The sequence below is a fragment of the Parus major genome, chromosome 7 (assembly GCF_001522545.3).
Source record: "Parus major isolate Abel chromosome 7, Parus_major1.1, whole genome shotgun sequence".
NCBI classification, from domain to species: domain Eukaryota; kingdom Metazoa; phylum Chordata; class Aves; order Passeriformes; family Paridae; genus Parus; species Parus major.
In genome coordinates this window covers 23,267,252-23,282,593 of record NC_031776.1, presented here as the reverse complement: position 1 = coordinate 23,282,593, position 15,342 = coordinate 23,267,252, and the positions used below count along the sequence as shown (strand labels likewise).

Here is a 15,342-nt window from a genome sequence, read left to right as displayed (position 1 = left end):
GCCGCGGGGCAGAGGGGCTGCAGCGCTCCGTGCCACAGCCGGCTGGCCCCGGGACACACGGAGCTCTGCTCCGTCTTGGCGGCCGCACCGCTGCCCGAATTGCCCCGGCAGGAGCTGGGGAGCTGCAGCAGCGCCAGCCCGGTGGCATTTCATCGATAATGCTCCAGAGGAGGGCAGCGAGGAGGGTTGGAGGACTGGAGCAGCTCTCATGAGCACAGGCTGAGGGAGTTGGACCTGTTCAGCCTCAGAAGAGGCGATTGAGAGGGAATCTCATTATATAAATATATAATAATTAAACAGTTAAAATAGTGTGTGAATTAGGGGACTGTCAAGACGCAGGAGCCAGGCTCCTCTCGGCGGTGCCAAGCAGTAGGATAGACGGGCAGAAACTGATGCACAGGCAAGTCCCCACGTGAACACGGGGAAGAACTTGTGTGCACTGCCCGAGCACTGGAATAGGCTGCGCAGAGAGGGTGTGGAGTGTCCCTCTGTGGAGATGCTCAGGAACCGTGTGGATGCACTCCTGTGCCATGTGCTCTGGGCCGATCCTGCTTGAGCACGGAGGTTGTGCCAGGGGACCGCTGTGGTCCCTTCCAGCCTGACCCATGCCATGACGCTGTCAATCCTCGGTTTTCCCAGCGGCGGAGGGAGGCTGCAGCCCGGCTTTAGGGTGCTCGGCACTCAGCTGCCATGTCAGGAGAGGGGAGCAGCGTGGAGAAGGCTTTCTGTAGAGCTGAATCTCATCCTGGTTTGCCTCCCAACAGGCCAAGCGCACTAAGAAGGTCGGGATCGTGGGTAAATATGGGACCCGTTATGGTGCATCCCTCAGGAAAATGGTGAAGAAGATTGAAATCAGCCAGCATGCCAAGTATACCTGCTCCTTCTGTGGCAAGGTGAGAGAGCTCCTTCCCCTTCCTCCGCAAAAGTCTTTAAAAATCACATTGTTATTGATGCTAGAAAGGTGATCTGATGCTTCAGTAGTTTTTTTACTGGAGAGAAATGCACCTAGTTCCAAGACAAGGACTAGTGTATAGTGAGTTTTGGGCTACTGTCAGGAATCCTTGAAAAAGTAGACATTTCACATGAATGTTTAGTAGTAGTTAAACGAAAACAGTCATTATTACATTTCATGATACAAAAGAGTGAGCAGTGTTGCCATTTTATATGTTTTACATAATTAATAAAGTAAACCTGACAGAATTAAAGCATCTCAGTTGTTATCTTGATAATTAAGGCTTCATTTGGGCTTTTTCTTTTCCTTCCAGTAACATTTTACGGCATACCTGGTGGGGGAACATAGGTTGCTCTTCCCACTTCAAAATTCTGATGGCATTTGCTTATTTCTGTGTGCTGTCTAACTGGATAGGGAGGAATTTCTGATAGGAAGTAATCTTAACTGTGTAATCTTAATTAAAATTTGCTTTTAAATCTAGTTTTTGATAGTTTGAAAGGTCCAGCAGCTTATGTTTTGCACAGATTATATTTTCATCATGGAGTTTTTTCTTGCTTTGATTTGTTGGGTTTTGTTTGTCCTTAACTTACTGCCTTTCAGTTAGGAAGTGAGAATGTTCAGTCTTGTCTGCAGAGCTGCCTAAATCAGGCATAGGTATGGGCAGACCTCCTGTCACCTCTGTAAGGTGATGGATTCCTGCATGGGGGAGGGAGTTCAGTACCACCACTCACTCTTTAGATGCTGTTTGAAGTGGGTCTGGGTTGAGCAAGCTGGGCTTGCCCAGGGAGTCCTGGGAACAGTGGTGTTATGTGAGCACCAAATGAGGTGAGGATATCAGTTGTTAGGACCAGGGTAACTCCTTACTATTTTTCTCCTTCAAAATAAGCTGAATTTTTGATGATGCCTTCAGAAATGAGTCAGTTCATATCTGGATGGTAAAATGTTTAAGAAGTGTCTAGAGAATTTGAGTAAAAGGATTGTCTGTTCCTTTCCTCTCTTAACTTGGCTTATAGGAGTTCTGTGGTGTGATGCTGAAATCCTTGCCTGAAGTTTCTTGTTTGGCTTTTTCAGATGATGGAGAGTGACTTTTTTTTTTTATTTTTTCTTCTATTCCAGACAAAAATGAAGAGGAAGGCTGTGGGTATCTGGCACTGTGGATCCTGCATGAAGACAGTTGCTGGTGGTGCCTGGACTTACAAGTAAGGAAATGAAGAAGCTCCAATCAGCATTTATTTTCACATAGCTGAGGCATAATACAGCTTTTGACTTTTGACCTATTTTTTTTTTTATAATTTTTTATCTACTAACCATTAAGTAGATCTGTCCTGAGATAGTGAATGGGGGGAGTTGCCTATTCTGTTAAAATTTAATTGCTGTGGATCAAACTCAATTTGTTTCTGTTCTTTTCAGTAGACAAAGCCAGATTTATTCCAAGAAAAGTTATTTTCATGTTTTCCTTCTGTTTTAAAAGCAAAGAAATTGAATTGTAATAACCTTTATTGTGAGGGTGCTATTGCTTACTGCCTTTCTTTGCTCTCCTTCCCCCACAATTCTGTAGAAGACACTCCTGCCCCACGCGTAGCAGTCGTGAGGGATTTGAGCCCACACATTGGTGCACGTGGTGGGTGCCTGACTGGGAATTTGGGGTTAGGATGTAGCCTGTGAAGTTCCATGTGCTTTGTGGACCAAGGCCTACGCTTTGTTGTCAGGAAAACAAAAGTGGAATTAGACCCTGTTTGGCAGCGCAGTCAGATGATAATTTGAAATGATTAGTGCTTTCTCAAAAATAAACACCAGCACAGTTGTTCTGCCACATGCAAATGACTCTGCTTCTTCCTCCAGTACCACCTCTGCGGTGACAGTCAAATCTGCCATCAGAAGACTGAAGGAGCTGAAAGACCAGTAGGAGCTACTTCCTGTTCTCCTTGTGAAACATCTTTTTTTCTCCACCATCAGGATCTGTCCTTCTATCAATAAAAGGGTCATGATGGAGTGGAATCATGTTTGTCTTTTCTGCAAAAAGTCTGTTATGTGTGGTGAGTGCCAGGTACCCAGCAAAGCTGCCCCATCACTGCCTTCCTCTGCTGGACAAGGGAGAGAAAATAGAAAGGTCTGTGGGTTGAGATAGGGGCAGAGAGAGATCACTCACCAGCTATTGTCATGGGCAAAACAGACCCAACTTGGGGAAACCTCTTTAATTTATTACCAGTTGTATCAGAGTAGAATAATGAGAAATAAAACCAAGTGTTAATTCCAATCACCCCTCCCTTCTTCCCAGACTCAACTTTACTCTTGATTTCCTTGCTTTTCCCAGCAGCTGCCCAGGGGGATGAGGAATGGAGGCTGAGTCCAGCACATGCTGACTGCTGCTCCATCTTCCTCATGGGGAGGGCTCCTCTCACTTCCTGTGCTCCAGCATGGGTCACCCGTGGTGTCACAAGTCCTGCCAGCAAACCTGCTGCAGCACGGGCTCCTGGGCTGCTCTTGCCACAGGGCACAGGTCCTGCCACCAGCCTGTTCCACTGTAGCCTTCCTACAGTGTCACAGCCTCTGGACATAGCCCTGCTTCAGCATGCAGCTCTCCATGGGCTGTAGGACTGGGATGGCAGGTTTATTTTAGAATATATTGGTTGCATTGGAACTGAGGTATGTAGTTTTGTTTTGGCTAGCTATAGAAATAACAAAAGTATGAAAATACATGAGCGAATAATGAGAAAAAAGTATAGGAAAGGGGAGAAACAGGAAAAATACCGCCATCCATGGATCCAGTGACGGAGACTTGATTGTGTGGGATTTGAATGACCCTTAGTCGAGGTGATTGGTCACAATCCTGATCTGCGGGAGGTGGGGGAGCCCCTGAAACACTAAAGTTTGCCCTAGTGCTTTTGTGTGTGGTGGGAATGCCCAGGTTTCACCCCTGAAGGGAGTGGGGTTTCCACTGTCTGATGTAACATTGTGGATCTGGATGTGCAGTCCAGGCCCAAAATGGGTTTGGCAGTGCTTCGGGGGTCTTTGATGGTTTATGATCCCTTCTAAGACGTTGACAGCTGCCTCACCAGGGAGCTGAGCCACGGATGATTGCTGACAGGCCTACACGGGCATGTGAATGTCCCAATACCTTCCAGGGAAGCTGGGAAAGAGAGGAGGAGTTTTACATCTCAGCCAGTTGTGTAAGAGAAGACATTTGCATGATAAAAGCATTATCCCACCTCTCAGGATCTGCTTTCTAATGGCCTTCTCCCTCATCTAGCCCAAAAACAGTTTGTTGCTAAACAAAAGTAGGTTTAAAGTCGTGCACTTCAGCAGTTGCTTTTGAAAAGGCCGATTGTTTGAGTCATTAACCCTTAAAATTTCAGTCTCTCAAGGCAGGCACCTGGAGCATCTTCTGTTTCTGCTGCACTGAGCTGGGTACCTGCAGACTTGTTCTCACATACTCTCACTCCCCTCTCTGGCTGCAGTTGCTTTTGTGTGTTTTTTTTTTCTCCTTAAATCTGTTACCCCAGACACTCTACCATCACTGCCAATGGGCTCACCCTTGGCGAGTGGCGGGTCTGTGCTGGAGTGGGCAGACACTGAGTCTGTCAGACACAGGGGAAGCTTCTGGCAGCTTCTCACGGAGGCTGCCCCTGTAGCCCTCCCACTGCCAAAACCTTGCCATGCAAACACAGTGCACTGTTCTGTATTTATAGGTGTAACTATGGAGACACTAGTAGTGCTATCAGTACTTTGAGTGGCTCTTGTTACTGGTGGAGCCATTAAAAAACACTTTCCTTTCTAGTTAATTGCACACTTTGTTGCTTGAATGTGCTGAGGTGAATCTGAGGAAAACTTAAATAACTTGAAGAAGCTTGGCTCATCTTGGTATGTCCTTCACATCTGTGCCTCGAGGAATAGTGTAGGGCTCCATGAGTGGAGGAATGGGCAGATGTAAAGGGAGGGAAGAGAGAACACGTAAAACATCTCTGCCTTTTCCCATTTCCTCAAGGGACTCGGCCGTGTGCTGCAAGATGGAGAGAAAATGAGCATCCTGACTGGAATGGTAAAAGTACCTCGTGCTCTGCTGTTGGCTGGTGCTGCTAATGGCTCAGCACCACCCACAGACAACTGTTTACTCCAGCATGTGATGTGTTTGTTGTGTGCAGGTCTTGGGGTTAGTCCACCTGAACACTTTGCTCCCTGTGGCTCACTCCCTCCTGGTCTGGTAGCACGCTCTCATGTTGTTTGAGTTGCCTGAGTTGCAACAATAAATTTTCATGTGGAGCCAATCCCTCGGACATTCAGTCCTGGTGAAAAAGCTGCTGTTTGAGTTCATAATTGCCTCTAAATGATCCATTTACACTGTCAAGATGCTGGAACATCTTTTATGATCTGACTTTGAGTTTCAATTTGGTTTAGTCTGGGGGTTTTTTGGTGGCTGCATCTCCCATCTCTAACAATATAGGTCAGAAAACAAAAGTCGTGTTAATAACTTTGGTTATTAACAAAATTTATAAACAAATTTTCCTGCTGGAGGAAAAATTGTAAGGAAGTAGCAGAAGGGTTGCTTGTTCTTGCTCCAAATTAAGCTTTACATGGATTTGGGTAGTGATAAGCCACAGCAATACTAATTCATTAATGAGCTTGACATCTTCAAAAGATAAATTTAAAACTGGACCTAAGTAGGAACCTTTTCCCAAATTGCAAAAAAATCTGTGTCTCGCAAGTTTGGCTGCAATGTCCCTGTACTTGTTTTCCAAACTTTTTTCCTTTTTTTTCCCTATTTTTTTCCTTTTAATTCAGTGCTTGAAAGTTTCCTTACTAAAGTCAGTCCATGTGTTCAGGTATCTGGTGTCATTCATACCAACCTGCATATCCTCATATCCCATCCAGTCTGGGGATGTAAGCACTTCCCTGGGAAGCCAGTTGCAGTGCCCTATCACTATCTGGGTGAAGAATCTTTTCCTAATATCCAGCTTAAACCTCCCCTGACACAACTTAATAACATTCCTTTGGGTCCTGTTACTGATCACCAGAGAGATCAGCCCCTGCTTCCTCTCATGGGTGGCACAGTGTGGTTCTGCATATTGCTTTTTTTATTCTTGATTTGGTGTGCTTGGGTCACATTTCCATGGGGTGAGACACGACTCTGCACACCTCTGTGCTTTCTTCATTAATGCAGAGGTGGTAATTGAAGTACAGGTTTCTGATGAAGCCTTCCCAACTGCTCTGAAGCAGCCATTCATTAACAGGTGCAGAGGATATGTTTTACTATGCTGATATATCCCAGGATATATCTGTCTGAGATTACTTCTATTCTTGCTGAGGAGGTTGCTAATTACCCTTTGGATTTATATTTGCAGAGGCTGAACACTGGGCAGGGTAGAAATATAAACAGAAGATAAGGATGTAAGACATCTTTTTGACCAAGATTGTGTGGTCCTACTCGCATCCCTGTGGGTTGGGCTGTGCCCGCAGATGCCCTGGGCTTCTTTTGCCGTGGCACCCCGGCCAGGGGCGTTTTGTGTCGGTGAATCCTCGAAGCTGGCAGTCCTACCGGTTTCCCGAAGGGAGGGCAGGGAGGAGGAGGAGGAGGAGGAGGAGGAGGAAGGATGCTCTGGCAATGCTGCGAGCGGCCAGCGGGCGCCACTGCCGCTCTGCCGCGCTCTGCTCCGCGTCCTCCCAGCCGGCAGCGGCTCTGCGCACCCGGGCGCCGGCTACGGCTGTCAGCCCAGCCCTTCCTGCTGCCCCACAAAACACACCGTGGCAGTTTTCGATTGAAGAGCCTGGCACAAAAGACATCAGGAGGTTAAAATAGGAATGGGCAGGTTGGACATGAGGATTTTGCAGTCATTTGTCATCTCTAGCAAGGCTGAGTTTGTGTCAGTGCACAGTCCAAATGCTGTGTACGTACTAGGAGAAATTTGAATTGACAACTATGTGATTTGGCCAGGTGATCCTCCAAATTTGTTGTTTCCTTTGGGAATCTAGGGTGAAAACAGAAATTCTAAACAATGTTGCTTACTGCTTTCAGTATATTTGCTGTTAAGCCTTAGTCAGGAACTTGGATAGAGTTGTCTTAGATGCTGCAGAGCAGAGAGCTGATACCTGTCCTGGAGGGCGTGAGCTTATGGCAATGTCTGACCCATCTGGATTACAACAGCTCTGGGAATTGGAAAAGAGTTTGATGGAAACTGAGACTTTAAATCTGACTGAATATTCTGTAGATGTGGCTGTGCAGGTTATTTTATCTTGGTTGCTTTTGAAGAGCAGGTGACAAAGGGACCTCTTTCTCAGAGCAATCTGTCAGTCCCATGAGATTTCTCTTGCAGAATCAAGGATATAATCTAAGGGCATGGTAGTTGTAATCAGGGTGGCATTTCAGATACCAAAAGGTGTTTCAGGAGGCCAAAGGAACTTGGAAATAAAAAACTGAACAATCTCGGGGCTGCTTTCCTCATTCTGATTTCTGTTAAGTATTTCTTTCCTTCCAAAGCAAAATAACTGGTTTGGCTTTACTCTGTTTGTGCTTCCTGCCCCCTCTTGGTCATCGACAGCCAGTCTGGTCTGTAGGGGATCATGATGCTAAGCCTTGGGGGCAGCACTGGTGTTATGCTACGTATTAAAGACTGGGGGTTTTGGGCTTACAGGAAAGAGAAGCCTCCACCACAGGTGTTGGTCACCCTTGCTGCATGTCCTGTCTTAAAGGTGGTGTGAACTCAACCTGTGTGCAGGTGCTCCCTTTTGGCTTGGTGTCTTAGGAATTTGGCTGTAATACAGCCTGGCAGTTATAAGCAGTGAGCACCATGTTTTAAGGGACGTATTCTGGTGTGACTTCTAATTTCATGACCATCAAATGTTTTGCTCTTATGTATGGTCAGCTGCTTTCCTCCTTGAGCACAACCAGGGGTTGCTCATGGACTTCCTAAGCTCCTTCATGCCTCTTCCTCCATGCTGCATCCCAAGGAGATTTCAATGGTACTTCAGAAACAAGAGTGGCTGATGCAGGTGAGTCACTTTCCTGGTGCAGACTAAGCCTGTCTTGGGACTGTCTTCTAGGTCTCTCCCTAGAAAGAAAGGAGATTTAGCAATGAAATTTATTGCTGGCTTTGCATGCAGGGCAGAACTCTGGACAACAAGAGAAGCAACCAGATTTGGGGAATGATGTAAGCACCACTTCAATGGGCTGCAATTCACCATCTGATTTTATGTACTATCTTAGCTTCCACCTGCTGCTCATCCCACCTGTATTTTCAGCAGCTTCACTTGGGGAAAAATTGCATTGCAGAGCTGGCTCAGCTCCTGTGGATGAAGCAGGTGGGTAACATCTCTCTGCTACCAAGCTATGCAGTGGGGCTCACAGCTTTCCGTGGAGAAATGCTTCCTTAAAGGATGCTACAAAATTATTTGCAGTGGCATGAGACTGTGTATTTCCAATGGCTTGAGCTGCCTGCTTGAAACTGGCCCCAGTGCTCTGGAAGTGGGCAGTTGCCATCGGTAACACATCCTTCCTCTGAGTATTTGATCTCAGTGGATGTCTTATGAGGCATGGAGTGTGGCAGAGTTGTGGATATGCCTCAGGTGCCCTTATTAGATGCCTGGATGCATTTTGAAAATGGCTGCTTAGAAAATGTCTAATTGCTATTCCACATATTCAAAATGTTTTTTTTTTTTCTCTTGTCAAGGCTTTGGCATGCCTTGGATTGCTAAATATACTTTCCTCTTGCAAATTCTTGGCAGGAATCTGTGTAAGGAATCATGCCAAGCAGGCTCTTCAAATGTTAACAAGCTCATCGGTGTGGCTTTCCCAGTGCAGGGTTTGTGCTTTTTTTTTTTTTTTTTTTTTTTTTTCCACCTTCCTTCCCAAAAAAACCCAACCCTTTTTGTACACTGTTGCTCTAAGCACATGAACTATGGCAGCTCTGCAAGAAAAGATTTTTCTAACCAGAGTCAAAAAAAAGTGCTTGTTTCATGTTCAACAGTTTGGTGTCACAGCCCTGCTCAACCTCTCTGGGCTCCTGTGGAGTAGGGAGCGTGGATTTTGGTGGATTTTGGGGTGCTTGTGGAAAACCTAATCCCTTTCCTCTCCTCCTTTGCGATTCTTGCTTTTCCTCTGTTCTTAGCAAGCTGGACTGTGTCCTTGCATGGTAATTGTAGATTTGATGTCTTTCTTCCAGAAGCCTATTAGCAAGTGAATGAGGCTGTCATGCTCCCCTTTTGTTTCCTCCCCAGTGCTTATCCGGGTGCAGAAGCAGCTCTGGAGGTGGTGCCTGCAGCCCGCAGGACCCATGGATTAGAGCTTGCGGCTGGGCTGCTTCTCTCCCTCTGGCCCAGGCAAAGAGCAGCGCTGCTCTGGCGTCTGGAACTTAAAAAGCAAAGAAAGCAGTGAGAAGCCAGTGCAGCACCCCTGAAAACCTCGATGTCTCCCTAAAGGAAACCTTATCCTAGGACTTTGGCATTTGTCAATATGAGGTTACACACCTCCCTTGAGCTTCACTGGAGACAATTTTGCATAAGCATTTGGTGAGCTTTGCCTCTGACTTGCTCTCTTGGCCTTCAGTCATCTGATGGACACACCTTGGGAGCGAGCCTTTGTGCTCAGGTTGGGATGCTGGGTTCCCCTCCCTGTGCTCAGGCCTACCTCCTCTTCATGGAAAGAGCTCAGTGTGGGGTGCAGGGAAGGTGCTGCAGAGGAATTGGGCTGTGGGGCCAGAGAGCCTGAGTGCATCACACTGCAGCCTGGAACGAGCAGTGGGTGTTTTTGAAGGGACCTCTGTTCACACCGAGGAATATTTATTTATAACTCATGAGTTTGGTTTCAGGAATTTGCTCTGTGACCCTTCTCCATTTCTTTGATTAAACCTCCTATTGTAAGAGGAATGTTTTATATTGCAGTCCTTCCACACCCTGAGACAAATGTCCTGTAAGTCACAGCTTTGCTCTCCCCTTCAGGCACTTCTGGAACAGCTTCAGCTCTCTGAAAGTGTGGAGAGAAAACCCGATTCCTCCAAGTAAATATACTTGATGGACCAAGAGGGCACTTGCCTTTTTCACTGAATATACTTCTTCCAAGTTGCCACCTACTACTGGGAAGAAGTTCTGATGCAATGTAGGATTGTCTCTAATATCCCAACTGTGGGGCCAAGTTGATTGCTTGAAGATAGGATCTTGGGCTCTATCAGTCATGTCCGTTTCCATTCAAACAGTTGCATTTGAAACTGTTGTTACTGTGATGGATTAGATTTGAGATTAAAAGGCAAATCTGTAAAGGGAAAATTTAAAAAAATCCTTAAATGAAAACTAGACCCAAGTCATGCAAGGAAAGAAGAGGAACAAATTAATAATCTAGGCATTAAACAATTAATTTTTAACCTTAGTCAGCTGAAGATGTATTTTTCTTTTTGCATGAGGAATATGAAACAAAGAAATGCAAGTTCCTGTAGCAAGCAAGGGATGCTTGTTCCAATGTAGGTTCACTTCTGACAAAAATGTTGTGTATGCTGTGGTGCTCCTTGGGGACTTCAGGTAAAGACTATGCTGGTACCTGTCAAAACAAAGAACAAATCAGTCCAAGGAAAAGATAGAATATGGTAAACAATCAAACAGATATGGAAGATTCACAGCCCTAAAAACATATCTGATCCCATAAGCAGCCTGGCTGTTGCTTTGCTTTGGACCATTATTTGCTTTGGACCATCGTGTGCTAAGCACCAGAGCTTAGCACATGAAGACAGTGATGGTTTAACAATATATACCTTAATCACTGATAAATCATTTCACATTGCTTACTTGGAGAATCGGGGGCTTAAGAAATCGTGGTAGAGCTGCTGGATGTGTTACTTTTTTGCTCCCAAAGGGTGATTGATTATGGTAATCAGGCTACTTTGTTTGGTCAATGTACTGTCCTGCCTTTTCCCACTGCTTCCCTTCTTTCTTTGGTGTGTTCTCACCTTACATGGAATCCTTCTCCATGCTGTGAGACCCTTAAAACATGGAATATCTCCTTGTTTTACCCACTAGGGCAAGCTGAGCACAGAGGATCCTGCCTGTTACCTCTGGTCATAGGGAGCATGGAGATCACCCAAGCCTTTGAGAATACATTTCATGAGCATTCCCTGCCATCACAGCTGGAATATGGTACCTTTGTCAAAGGGAAAACTTGCCATCACTTGCAGAAAAAGGGGTTGCATAGAAATGAGACACACTCTGACTTGTGGTTTTTCTCTAAATCAGCTGCATTTTTAACATTCAGAAGCCAACAAAGATGAAAGACTCCTGGTCAACCTCTCTACTCCCTTGGGGAAAAAAGTAAAAAGACTTGATAAATATTTTGCATTAATAAATTCCATTTGTCTTATAAAACAAAGTTTGCCAACTACCAAAGCAGGCAAAATATTTTACATAACTCTGAGTGCGACGTCTAAAAGGTTGCTATGAGCCTGGTTGGAACAACTCTTTCCATATCCCAGAATGTGAAGGAATGCTAAGCTTCATCCAAGCTAGGACCAAGCTTGCTGCGTGTGTCTGTGGTGGACCAACTCTGGGTGGCTGCCAGGTGCCCACCAAAGCTTCTTGACTTGACTTGGGGTAATTAATTTAATTTATTTCCAATCAAATCAGTGTGGGGTAACAATAAAATGGAAACCAAACTCTTAAAACTCCTTCCTCCCACCCATCACTTCTTTCCCAGGCACAGCTTCACTCCTGATTTTCTCTCCCTCCTCCCTGGCCTCGAGGGCACCACTGCCTCACTGTGGTCTTCCCCATGGGCTGCGGGGGAATCACAGCACCTTATCACAGGAGCCACCCCTGCTATCAAAACCGTGCCATGCAAACCCATGTACTTTTCTGCCAGACAGTTAGATTTATTGTGGGCTCGTCCAGCAGGTAGGAGGTAAGCCATGGAAAAAGAGATAAAGATGTGTACATGTCCCAGAAGCTGTTTGTGAACCCAAAACAATGTCCCTCATTGTGCTCTGAATGTTGCTACAAAGGGCAGGAAAGATACAGCTGCCTACTATTATTATTTTGTTATTAATTTTTAAGTGTGATGTTGATTAATCAGTGGAACAGATCCCCCAGGAATGTTTCTTGGTCTGGACTACCAAGTTTCTGATTCTCAGGGCAGGAATTGAGCACTGGCTGTTCCTGCTGATCCTGACAGGGTCTATGTGATGCTTTGCATCACCCTGCTGTGGTTTTGTGTCAGGCTATGGAGTGTCAGACATCAGCCACAGCATCGTGGGGAGCTGCAGGAGGCTTTGCTTGCCTTTTGCAAGCCCACACCCTCAGTCTTGGTTAGCACTTCCTGGCATACAGAAATACAAATTGTTATGAGTGGTAGGAGAAGGAGACACCCAAGCTTGAGACAAGCAGGGTGCAGCTGAGGTCTGCCTTCAAATAACAGTCTCAAGATCGCTTCAGGTTTGGCACTCAGAGCATTCCAAGCCAAGCCAAGGATGCTTTTTTTGGCTTTGTAGGATGCACATCACCGCAGCTGACCAACCTCCCTCCACCCTTCCCTTCAGTCTTCTCCTAGGTATCAGCTTGGCTTGCAAGAGCTGGCATTGTTTCTTTACTCAGTTTAAGTCCATCTCCTGGTCATCCCTGCCTACCTCCTTGAAGGTGAACTGGCTGCAGCTTTTTGTATGCTCATGTTTCCCCTTGAGCCTCCCTTTGCCTTGGGCCACCTGCCCAGGTGATCTTTTGAAAGGAGGGGGTGACCAAAGGCTCACAAATCTCTGTCAATGTCAAGGCCAGGAAATGCTGTGAGTTAGAACACAAAGAAAATGAGGGATACAGCAGCTCCAGGGATACAAGAATTGTCTGGAGCTTGGCTCCTACAAGCCTTGATGCCCCCCAGCCCCACTGCCAGAAATGTGCATGCCAGGAAGATATGCCATGGTAAGCCACATGGGAAGTGACCATTCCCTCTTGGGAAGGTATTTGAAACAGTTGACTAAAGATTTATCCTGATTTGGGGTGAAAATTTATTTGTGAATGCCAAACAATGTCTCTTGTGGAGTTGTGGGAATGTTGCTGTAAAAGTCACGAAAGGCCCAGCTGTCTACGATTATTGTTTTGTTGTTAATTTTTAACAATAAGGGCAATTACCCATTGGAACAGATCCCCCCTGGGATGTTTGTTGGTCTTGAGTATTTAAACTATGAGGTCCTGTGAGCAGAGACGTGTCTGGGGCAAAGTGTATGTACAGCATCGGAAACCTCAGTGCCTTCAGCCACGGCTTGTGCAAACCTACTCTCAGTTGTGTTGCAGCAGTTCAGGAGGGCACATGTGGCCAGACACACTGTCTCAGCAGAGGGGAGTCTGCTCCTGCTGGGGTGGCAATAAGTCTTAGGAAAACTTAGAGACCTGAGTATCCCTGAGCACCTGAAGTCTTTCCCAGTTTTATCAGACTGATATTTCACAGCAGAATGGCCTGTTCAGGCTATATATAGCCAGCCCCTAGCTGAGAACAATTAGTATTTGTTCTAACAGCAACTGAGGCTCTTCGGAAAGAGTTTCAACAGCTAAAGGATCAGTTCTTGGTCACCAAGGGTGGGGTGTTGTTTTGGTTTTATCCTCCCCCTCTCCCCCTCAGCAGACCGTGCAAGTGCCTTCTCTTTTAGGAATCAGTTCTGGAACAAATGGAGGCTTGCCACTAAATTATATCTCTGGGCAGAAGAGCAATGCCAAGCCAGTGGGTTGATTTTGTAATGTAGGACAGAGCCCCCCTTGCCCTGTGTGCAGTCATGCACAGGCTCCTTGGCAGCTAATTAATAATTTGCAGTTAAGCGGCGGCTGCTCCCTTGCATCATTTCAACGCGGTTGCCAAGTGGAAAATTGAAAACCAAGAGAGAGCCAGAGAGAGGACAACAATGACTACAACAACAACAACAACAAAGGTTTAAAGTTCTAGGAAATTTCACTATGTGAGGTCAAAATTCCTTGTGTGTTCAGGGGCTGGGATGTTGGCTGGCAGGCACCTCTAGTTAACATGGCAAGGCCCTTTCTTTTCAAACTCCTGTTGTCCTCAAGCACCTCCTGTTTGAGAGGAATTTCTTGGTTCTAAAATGTGTTTGGGGAGGGGAAGGGTGTGGGGAGTACACTGGACTAGGGCAGGTTAAAGAAAAGTTAAATTAGGGTTTTTCTCATGTTTGGGAAAGGAGGAATGGTGAAACAGACCTCCCAGGACAGGACTGGGAAGAATATGGAGGTGATGCCACAAAGGAATTTGCAGAGCAGGGGAGATACCCAAGACTGGGCTTACAGCCAAGGGAAACCTGATCCTACTTTTTCTGGATCCTGAGGAACACATCTTGCCAGGAGTCTCTCCTCCCAGTGTGCTGGGACAGTCAGCAGTTGTGTTTGTCCTGCTCATGGTACGAAAGGGTTTTCCTCTGGCTGGAGGGTTTTTTAGCATGGTCCAGTTAGATAATGGTAACAGTATTGTCTCGTGAGTTAGGTTTTCCACTCTTTTATGATAGCCCTGGGGAAGAGCTGGGGCATGAAATGTTGGCACAGCAAGAAGTACAACAGCTGAACTGAGCACGTGGAGTTTTCATATATCTTCATGCTTGAGGTTTGTGAGAGATGTGAAGAGAAGGGAGCCAAGGGAAGTTCAGAGCATCTGATGAGCTGTTTCTGCTTTTGCCAGCCTTTCTTCTGTTTTCTCATCTCCATGGAGGAGGCCGTGGAGGCATCTGACTCTTCCCATCCACAGTCACAGTAGTCTTCATGAGGTTGGCAGCTCCAGGATGTGTGTGGCTGGAGACCAGCAATTGTCTGTGGGGAGTAGGCATAAAAGATCATCAGTCTCAAAAACATGACCTATGAGGAAAGGCTAAAGGAGCTAAAGAAGGAAAGCCATTTTGAAAATATTTGTTTTTAAATACACAAAATATTTTGCTGTAAGGTGAAAAGGCCTCATCAGTTCTCTGTATTCAGTGAAGACCTGACAAGAAGTGATGACTGAAATTTCAGCACCGGGTAAAGTGTTGGTTGGACATCTTCTGGCCAAGTAGATCTGGTCAGCCTTGCTTTGAGTTGGAGTTGGAGCAGAGACTTCCAGAGGTCCTTTCCAGCAATAAAATTCTAAAACTCTGTGACAGGAACAATTTCCCTCAATAGTGATGGCCACACAGTGATGAAGTGAGGTGATAGTAATGTCACATCTGGAAGTTCTGAGTTAGAGATTAGGCAAGCATTTGTCAGAAGTGGCTTGGGAAGAGCTTTCAAACTCAGTGTTTGAAGGAGGGAAAGCAGAATGTCCTCCTGATGTCTCTTTTGTTTTTGACTTTAAAACCCTATCAGCTCTTAACTCTCAAGCACTGACATCTGAGGGCTTCAGACTATGCATCCTCCACTTCTGCTTGGAGGATATTGAGGCTTACAGATAACTGGCATGAGAAAGG

General features: G+C 45.9%; 1 protein-coding gene and 1 long non-coding RNA gene across 3 annotated transcripts; both read left to right on the top strand.

Annotated features, from left to right (window-relative positions):
• Positions 1 to 740: 740 nt before the first annotated feature.
• Positions 741 to 2,950, top strand: RPL37A (ribosomal protein L37a; the record flags this gene model as incomplete). Its single annotated transcript, XM_015634016.2, has 3 exons — positions 741 to 893; positions 2,069 to 2,151; positions 2,795 to 2,950. Coding segments are annotated over 3 exons (300 nt in total), but the record flags the coding sequence as incomplete, so codon positions are not given.
• Positions 2,951 to 3,492: 542 nt separating this feature from the next.
• On the top strand, positions 3,493 to 11,256 carry LOC117244725. Of its 2 annotated transcripts, none has more exons than XR_004498319.1 (3): positions 3,493 to 4,991; positions 7,810 to 7,936; positions 8,048 to 8,568. It is a non-coding gene; the product is annotated as an uncharacterized LOC117244725 (long non-coding RNA). The 2 variants fall into 2 exon arrangements; XR_004498320.1 differs by lacking the exon at positions 3,493 to 4,991 and adding an exon at positions 9,161 to 11,256 and having other exon boundaries at positions 6,541 to 7,936; positions 8,048 to 8,245.
• The last annotated feature ends 4,086 nt before the right edge of the window (positions 11,257 to 15,342 follow it).